We start from the raw sequence: 8025 nt of genomic DNA, 5'->3' as shown, positions 1-8025 counted from the left end.
ACTCATGGAGTGCTTTAGGTAGATGACATCTCCTCTTGGCCTCAGTTTCTCCATCTGTAAAATGGCAATAAAAGTGGACACTGATTTTATGGGGTCAGCCCAGGTCTTCTCCCAGGGGGGACTACAAGTGCCTGGGCCTCCCTCTTTTTCTCTCTAAAATAGGGATAACTGTGCCCACCTCACCCACAGAGGTCTTAAGATTAAAGGTGAAGCGCAGGTGAGGTGCCCCCGCACGCAGTGGAGCGCACAGCTTCGGCAGCTTTTGTTGCATAGATGGACCGCTCCTCCTGCCTTGATGACTGGATCCCTCAAAAATATCCAGAGGGGATGCGGCCCCTGGCATCATTAGCCCAGGCTTGGTGGTTTGGGGTCCTGGCTGTGTCAGAGACCGTGGCCCGGCCTCAGTTTGCAACACGTGGTTGGGCACTTCGGAACTGGCACCCCGCCCCCAAAAGGGACACGCGGCGCAGGGCGCCAGGCTCAGGTGGGCACCTGGCGGGCTTCCTGGTGGGGGCGCCCGGCCCCCCGGGGCTCCTTCCGGGTTGGCAGCGGCGGCGCAAGGGGCGGGGGGCCGCGCGGAGGGGCCGGGCGAGGCCGGGAACGCGCGCCCCCGCCCCGCGCCCGCCTCCCGCCCGCCCTCCCGCCGCTGCGCTGGGAACCGGGATCAGCGCGTCCGGGGCGGCTGGCGGCGCGGCCGGCGGGCGAGCGGGCACGCCAGGCTGGGGGCGATTGCGAGGGGCCGCGCGCGGAGGGCTCCGGGCGCAGCATGGGCGGCCCGCGGGCCTGGGCGCTGCTCTGCCTCGGGCTCCTGCTCCCGGGAGGGAGCGCCGCGTGGAGCGTCGGGGGAGCTCCGTTCTCTGCGCGCAGGTAAGGGCTGCCCCCACCCCCTTGGGGTTGGGGACCGGGACTCCGGGCACCCCCGCCCCCAACCTCCGTGCAAGCCCAGGATTGGGAAAGGGACCCGGTTCCCCACCTCATTGCCAGCCCCGGTGGGGGCAGGGACCCTGGGCCTCATTAGCTGGCAGGAGCTCCGGGCCGTGCGGGGGACCCCTGCTTCACGCACGTATCCGGAGCCAGCAGCCCCCGACAGCGTTCTCCAGCCCCCACCACTTCAACTCCGGACCCCAGGGGAGGGGGAAGGGGCACGACGGAGGAAACCCCAAGATTTCCCCGTCCCCTCCGTAGGGCCCCCACCCTGCACGTAGGAGAAGCCCATATCACCCTCTGGCTGACACTTGGGGGACCCTCCCCCCTCTACTCTGCTCCTGGCTTTTTTTAGTATCCCAGCTATTTATTTCCCTCGAAGGAAGAAGACTGGGGTGGAGTTTCACAGAGGAGGGTCAGTGTCGGCCCCCAGGGACCTGGCATTTTGGACTGAGTGGTGTGGGAGTGCTCTGTCTTCCTGCCCCTCACTCAAGAGCAGGAACATTCTATCTGGCGGTGTTTATGGAGCACCCCCTAGTACCAGCCAGGGTGCCCTTCACATGCAGTGTTCAAGGACTGAATGAGTTAGGGAACACTTGTCCCCATTTAGCAGATGAGCAAATCGAGGCCCCAGAGAATTGACAAAATCTTCTAGGCTCTCTGAGCATTGACAGAAGAACCGGGATTCAAATCTGTCTTTCTGGCCTTGGTGACACTGTTTGAACCTGCCCAGGCCCTGGTCCTGACTCCAGCCCCCGCCCCCGCCGGGGTCCCCTCTCCAGGGCCGGCCCGCTGCTGTTGTCTGAGGAAACAATACGGAGTAGCCTGGCCTCTCCAGGCCTTTTCATCCCATTCAGAGGCCTGCCGGGCCCCCACCCCCTATGGCCTCAATTCTTTAATTCTTTTCAGAAATTCCGCTTTCCCAGTGGTCAGGGGCCAGCGTGTCCCCACTGGGCTAGCAAGAGCAGGTGACGCAGGCAGGGCTGGAGGGCAGAGGTGGCTGTGATGTCAGAGGCCAGAGGTGCAGTTGTCTGAGACGGGGACTGATGCTGGCCAATGTCACAGCCACCACCACGCATGCTGACCGGGGCTGGCATTCTACCTGCACCTGTCCCCCTCCAGAACCTTTCCGACTGCCAGGAAGGCACACATTTGTATGGTCCTCATTTCATAGAAGACAAAGCTGAGGCTCAGAGAGGGGATATGACCTGCTGAGGGCAAGGACGTGAACCCCCAGGTTCCCAGGTGCCGGAATGACCAAGACCCTGAACTGGAAGTCCTGTCAAGCTCAGGATGCGATTGAGAGGGCATAAGGCCTGCACTGCTTCGGCCAGTCCACTGCCTCCCAGCCTGGGCTCCTTTCCCCGTAGGGCTCCCCGTGTGGGAGCAGGACCGTGGCTGCGGGCAGGTGTCTGGTGGTCACTGGGGGCTGTCACCCAGTCATAGAAGGCTCAGAGTGGCCTGAGCATCACAAAAGCCCTGTAGGCAATGCTCTTGCTCCCATTCTACAGATAAAAAGACTGAGGCCGAGAGAAGAAACAGCACCTCAATCTAAGTCAGTCAGTTTCCAGATCCAGTGTTCTCTTCACGCTGGCAGCTCTCTGGAGGAGGGAGCATGGGTGTCAGCTTGCGGAGCTGGGAAGGGTTTGCAGGTCATGGTCAGCAATCAGGGGCTCCAGCCTCAGACACAGCAGCGTCTCTTTCCCGCTCTGTCACCCACTCAGTGTGTGACCTCGGGCAGGCCTCTCCGTGGCTCCAGGGCTCAGCTCCCCTCTAAGTTTCCTCCCTCTTCCCCTCTCCCCTCCCCTGCTCACAGGCCCGTTTGAGGACAGTCCCAACCTGCTAACACCAACCTTAAGTGGGGGAGGGACCCTCGCCAGAGGAATCTGTGGTTCTGGGCTGCCAGGACCTCCCCTTGTGGCCCCAGCCCCTCCTCGCTGGGCCTCGCTGGAGACAGCATGGGGATGTTGTGCCTGTCACCCCCCTCCAGCCCTGCACCCCAGGCGCCCCTTGGCAGCCGAGGGACCAGAGACAGAAAAGAGGCTTTGTGCCTGGGGAGGGGGAGGCCCGGGACAGCGTCCAAGGGGCCGCCCCCAGGCCCAAGAATGTGGCGGGACTTCGAGACCCCCGGAACCAGGGTGCCTGCGGGCTGCGCTGAGCTGCCTGAGCTCGTCTTGCCCCTGTCTGCACCCCAGTCCCTGCTGAGGCGGCTTCCTGCCCCTCCGAGGACCCTTCAGCCTGTCATGGCCCATCTGTGTCTCAGCACTGTGGCTCTAGAGTCGACGCCATCACCGGCGTCCTGGCCCAGCCTCCTGCCTTGCAGTGCTGGCTTCCTTTGGGCAAATCCCAGAGTCAAGGAGAGTGGAGAATTTTCTTCCCCATCCTCTCCCCGGGGAGCTCAGATCCCAATGCTGCACCCACAGGGGTGACCTGGGTAGGTGACTTTTCTCGGGGCCTCAGTTTCCCCTCTGTAAAATGCAGAGCCTGACAGTCGCGATCTCCAAGTCAAGGCGGGGGTGGGGGGGGGGACCTTGTATGCAAGGTGCGGTACTGGTGTCCCTCAGGGAGCCCCTGGACCCCAGCCTCCTGGCGTGGCCCCGTGTCACGGTCCAGGAACAAGAAGGACCAAAACGCCCGTCAGCACTGCGCTCACTCGGGGCTTAGCGTGAGACACCCCCTGGTGGAGGAGGTCCTGCCGTCCCCAGGTGCAGATGGGCAGAGTGAGGCCCAGAGCGGGGCAGGGCTCGTCCGAGGTCACCAGGTTAGGGAGCAGCAGGGCCAGGGTTGGAGCTTGGCCTCCGGTCTGGGGTTCGGGCTCCATCCACCCCACCCCCACCCGTGGGTCTTCTTTCTTTCCTCTCCTTTTCATAACGGCCCTTGGCCCCCAGCCCGCTTGGCTGCCTCCTGCAATTAGCCCCTATCGCTGTTCCGGATCACAGCCCTGGGCCCTGTGGAGACAAAGTCCCCTGGGCCCCTCGTGGCAGGGGGTGGAGGGCAGGTGGGGGGGCCCTTGTGGGGCAGCCGGTGCCAGGCCGAGCTGGTCTGGCCTGTTTTCTCTCCTCCCAGCAGCCTGTGGGGCCGCGGAGGTGCTGAGTGGGCAGAGTGGCAGGCCCAGCAGAGGGGTGCTGTCTCCTCCCAGCCCCTGCCATCGCCCCGTCCCACAGGAGGTAACGCAGCCTCAGCGGGGTCTCAGGAGGCTTCTCACCAAGCATGCCCCGGGAAGGAAGCCCCCAAGGGCAGCAGGCTGGAGGCGGGCCTTCCAGGGACCATGCCCATCTCTGGGAAACCCTGGGTCCTGGCTCTCCCGCCCAGGGCCGCTGTCTGTCCTCAGTCATTCAGTCATTCAGCAAACCTCCCTGGGCGCCCTTAAAGCTGAGCCCCATCCTGGCTCGGTCCCCGCCAGCTCCCTCCCCCAGCACCTTCGGGGGGCGGGGGGAGAAAAAGCTCAAAGCTGCTGTGAGTGGCTGGGATGGGGGAGGGATGCCATGCAGATGCCCAGCTGTGCCCACAGCCTCAGGAGGCTCAAAAGGAGCTTTCCGAAGCAGGCGGAGGGAGTGTCTGCAAGGATCGGAGGTGGGGGGAGGGCGCTCACGGGGGAGGGCAGGGAGGAGAAGGAGCGCCAGCAGAAGTGCGCGGGTCTGAGCGGTCAGGGTGATGGGCAGCGTGGGGAATGTGGACTCCAGGCCGGTAATGCCCCTGGACAGTGGGCGGAGGGGCCAGGCTGGGATCCTGCCGAGCTCGGGTTTTATCCTGGCCACAGCAGGGCTGGGTCTTCAAGGCCAGGGAGGGGTGGGAAATACTTTTTGGTGACCTCCCCCCACACCAGGTGAAGGGCACTAGGGGCTGACCTTAAACCCCACCTGGCCTGACTGTCCTCTCCTGTCTAAAATCTCTGCTGGCCCATCACCAGCTCGGTGTCCCCTACGCAGGAGAACTGGACTGGTGAGCAGGACACCGGGGAACCAGACAGCAATTCACACAGGGGAGATCTCAACTAAGGAGGAAGAAAAAAATGGGCACCTCTGCCTAAGGGTCACCGGCCATGGGCTCTGCAGAGCCCCGGTGACGTCTGGATCGGGGTGGGCTGCTCAGAGGCCCCCTTCTCTGGCTTGCCCACCTCTGTGCTTTCAGCGGACTGTTTCCTCCTCTGGGATTGATTTCCGTGGGACTCAGAACAGTGAAGGGACATCCCCAGAGTCCCATGGGGAGTTTGTCCACAGGTTGCCGGCAGAGACTTTTTCCTCCAGGTGGGCCGGCAGCCGCAGGGCTAGGTTTCCGGGGTGGGGGACACCTCCGCAGAGGCGGGACATTCCAGGTGCTCACCGGCCCTCAGCCCTGCTCAGGATCACGGGCCTGGGGCTGGGAAAGGAATGACCGTTTCAGGTGACCCTTCTCAGCTTGAGCCCCCACCCCACCAGACTCTCCTTTGTGGCCTGGAGTCCGGGGTCAGCAGGTTCCCAGGCGGAGGCCTTCACAGAGCCACAGACCGTGGCCCAGGGGATGGGGAGGAGACGGGAGCCCAGGCCCCTGGGAGGGAGGCGGGGGCTGGCCTGAACATCCATATTCCTGGGTTCAAATCCAGACCCTCCACGCACCAGCTCTGTAACATCAACAGTTGTCTCCCCCTCACTGAGCCTCAGTCTGTTGTTCAATTCCTCAGTCGTGTCTGACTCTTTGGGACCCCATGCACTGCAGCACGCCAGGCCTCCCTATCCTTCCCTGTCTCCCAGAGTTTGCTCAAACTCATGTGCATTGAGTTGGTGATGCCATCCAACCATCTCATCCTCTGTCTCCCCCACCTCTTCCTGCCCTCAATCTTGCTTCAGTCTACCCATCTGTTAAATGAGGGGGGGGTGTTCCCGGCTGTGGGAAGATGATGTAAATATCTTTATTTTTTAAATATTTATTTATTTGACTCCTCTAGGTCTTAGTTGCAGTGTGCAGGACCTAGTTCTCTGATCAGGGGATGGAACCTGGGGCCCCTGCATTGGGAGCTCAGAGTCTTAGCCACTGAACCACCAGGAAAGTTGATGTAAATACCTTTGCTATACAGTCGGCGCTCAGTATGTGCAGCGCAGAATGATTATTCGGTGGCATTTGAAGGAGCCAGTCCTCCACACTCGGGAAGGTGACCCCGCTCCCGGCTGTCACTCAGAGGGGACCTGAGGATAAGTGAGGCAGGGCCTCTCTCCTACATGCCTCGGGGAGGGAGGGGCAGACGTGACTCACCCGCTGAATTCAGCGCAACAGGGATACAGAGTGGAAAACCACCGCTCTGCTCAGACGGGGGCGGAGGTGGGCGAGGACCCGGGGAGCGGGCACAGCGGAGGGGAGGTGCCAGGAGAGAACGGGGGAAGGGTGCTCCAGGAGCGGACCCAGCAAAGGCCTGGAGGTGAGCAGCACGTGGCAGGAGCGGGTGCAGGAGACGCAAAGGGCTGGGGTGGAGACACCCGGCCAGGTCTCCATTGTCTGACCCGCCCCACCCTGGGGAGAGAGTGAGGGGCAGGACCAGGGGCCGCTGGCCTTGTCCAGGCGGGAGGCGGTGGTGTGGCCTGGAAGGATCAGGACTGGAGAGCAGATACCGAGGGGATGAGCCCCAGTGAAGATGCCCTGCTCCTGTGGGGACCCTGCAGCTCATTCCCCAAGACTCCTCCAAGAGCTCCCAGCACAGCGGCCCACCCTCGCCCCCACCCAGGGCTCTGGAATTCACTCCTCAACTTCAGCAGCAGGGAGACTCCCACCAAGGCCCAAGGGCTCGGGAGGCTCAAGGGTCTCCCTGCCTGGAGCCTCAAGGCTCCCCGAGAGAGAGCGCGCGCAGGCTGCGGGCGCCTCCTGAGCTTTCTGCCTGCTGGTCTGTTTCAGGAACTGGTGCTCCTACGTGGTGACCCGCGCCGTGTCATGCCACGTGCAGAATGGCACCTATCTGCAGAGGGTGCTGCAGAATTGCCCCTGGCCCATGAGCTGCCCTGGGAACAGGTGAGCGAGGCCGTGTGGATCAGGAGCTGCTGTGGTTGAAGGGCTGGGGCTGGGGCTGGGGGAAGCCCGGGACCCCAAGGGTGGGCGGACAGAGGACCCGCTGCCCGTTTCCCGGCACCTCCCCTTGGCTCTTGGGCCACCCTGGAGGGCTTCCTGGGGGAGGATTCCCCCATTCACCTGCACACCTTTAGTCAGTGAGCGTTCATGGCTGGAGGACAGGCCAGCCCAGCTCACAGGGGCTTCCTGTCCAGTTATTTTCTTGATTCCCCACCCCTGGCCAGGGGCTGGGGAGGGAATGGAAGGGCTGAGGCCCAGAATTCAAGAGCGAGAAGCTCCAGAGAGGCCTGGAAGTGGCAGAGGATCCCAGGGCCCTGGGCGTGTCCTCACGGAGGGCAGGAGAGGGGGCGGGAGGCGCTGTCTGAGCCAGGCCCCCTGGGCGCTCTTTCAGCTACAGGACGGTGGTGAGACCCACGTACAAAGTGATGTACAAGATGGTGACGGCCCGCGAGTGGAGGTGCTGCCCCGGGCACTCGGGGCCGAGCTGCGAGGAAGGTAGGACTGCCCTGGGCCGGGCCAGGTGCCTCCCCGCAGGTGCGTGGGAGGAGCCGGAAGCCGTGGTTCAGACGGTAGGCGCTGAGGGTCGGAGCACCATGTGTACTGGGGGCAGCTGCGCAGAGCTGCCAGCCAGGCGCACAGCCACGGTGGGTGTCTGCTGTCCCACGGGCGTGGACGGGACCCTGTCAGGACCCCTGGAGGAATTTCCTGCGTGATGTGTGGCTCATAATATGAAGTCGCACATCCCAAGCCTTTCCTCCAGAATTGGGGACATTTCCACGGGAGGTGGTGACGACGCAGGAAGGGTCAGGATGGCTGCACCCCATCCTGCAGGTTCTAAGACCAAGGCTCAGGATATGAGACGGGCACGCAGGTCCTCAGTGGTGGGATTCTGCCTGGCTTCCCCCAGGCCCTCAGTGATGGGAGGACCCAGCTGGGCAACCTGTGGCAGAACGTGCTCCAGGCAGAGGCACCCCCTTACCACACTCCCTTCCCTGCATGCAGCTCAGGGAGCTGGGCAGAACACCTGGCAGGGGTGCAGAGGAGGTAGCCCCCACCTCTTCAAGGTTA

The 8025-nt window shown here is 63.2% G+C and overlaps 1 protein-coding gene across 6 annotated transcripts in view; it reads left to right on the top strand.

Moving 5' to 3' along the window:
- The first annotated feature begins 635 nt into the window (after nt 1-635).
- The window catches only part of EMID1 (EMI domain containing 1), a 39218-nt gene continuing 31828 nt past the window's right edge, over nt 636-8025 (top strand). For all 6 annotated transcript variants that reach the window (XM_065904642.1, XM_065904643.1, XM_065904641.1 and 3 more), the window contains exons 1-3: nt 636-867; nt 6787-6900; nt 7349-7452. In XM_065904642.1, coding sequence (XP_065760714.1) covers nt 767-867; nt 6787-6900; nt 7349-7452 — 319 coding nt within the window. In that variant the 5' untranslated portion in view covers nt 636-766. The remainder of the gene's footprint in view (nt 868-6786; nt 6901-7348; nt 7453-8025) is intronic.

Source organism: Muntiacus reevesi, chromosome 13, assembly GCF_963930625.1.
Source record: "Muntiacus reevesi chromosome 13, mMunRee1.1, whole genome shotgun sequence".
Lineage (NCBI taxonomy): Eukaryota > Metazoa > Chordata > Mammalia > Artiodactyla > Cervidae > Muntiacus > Muntiacus reevesi.
Note: the sequence above shows the minus strand (reverse complement) of the source record. Positions and strands in the feature narration are given on the sequence as shown.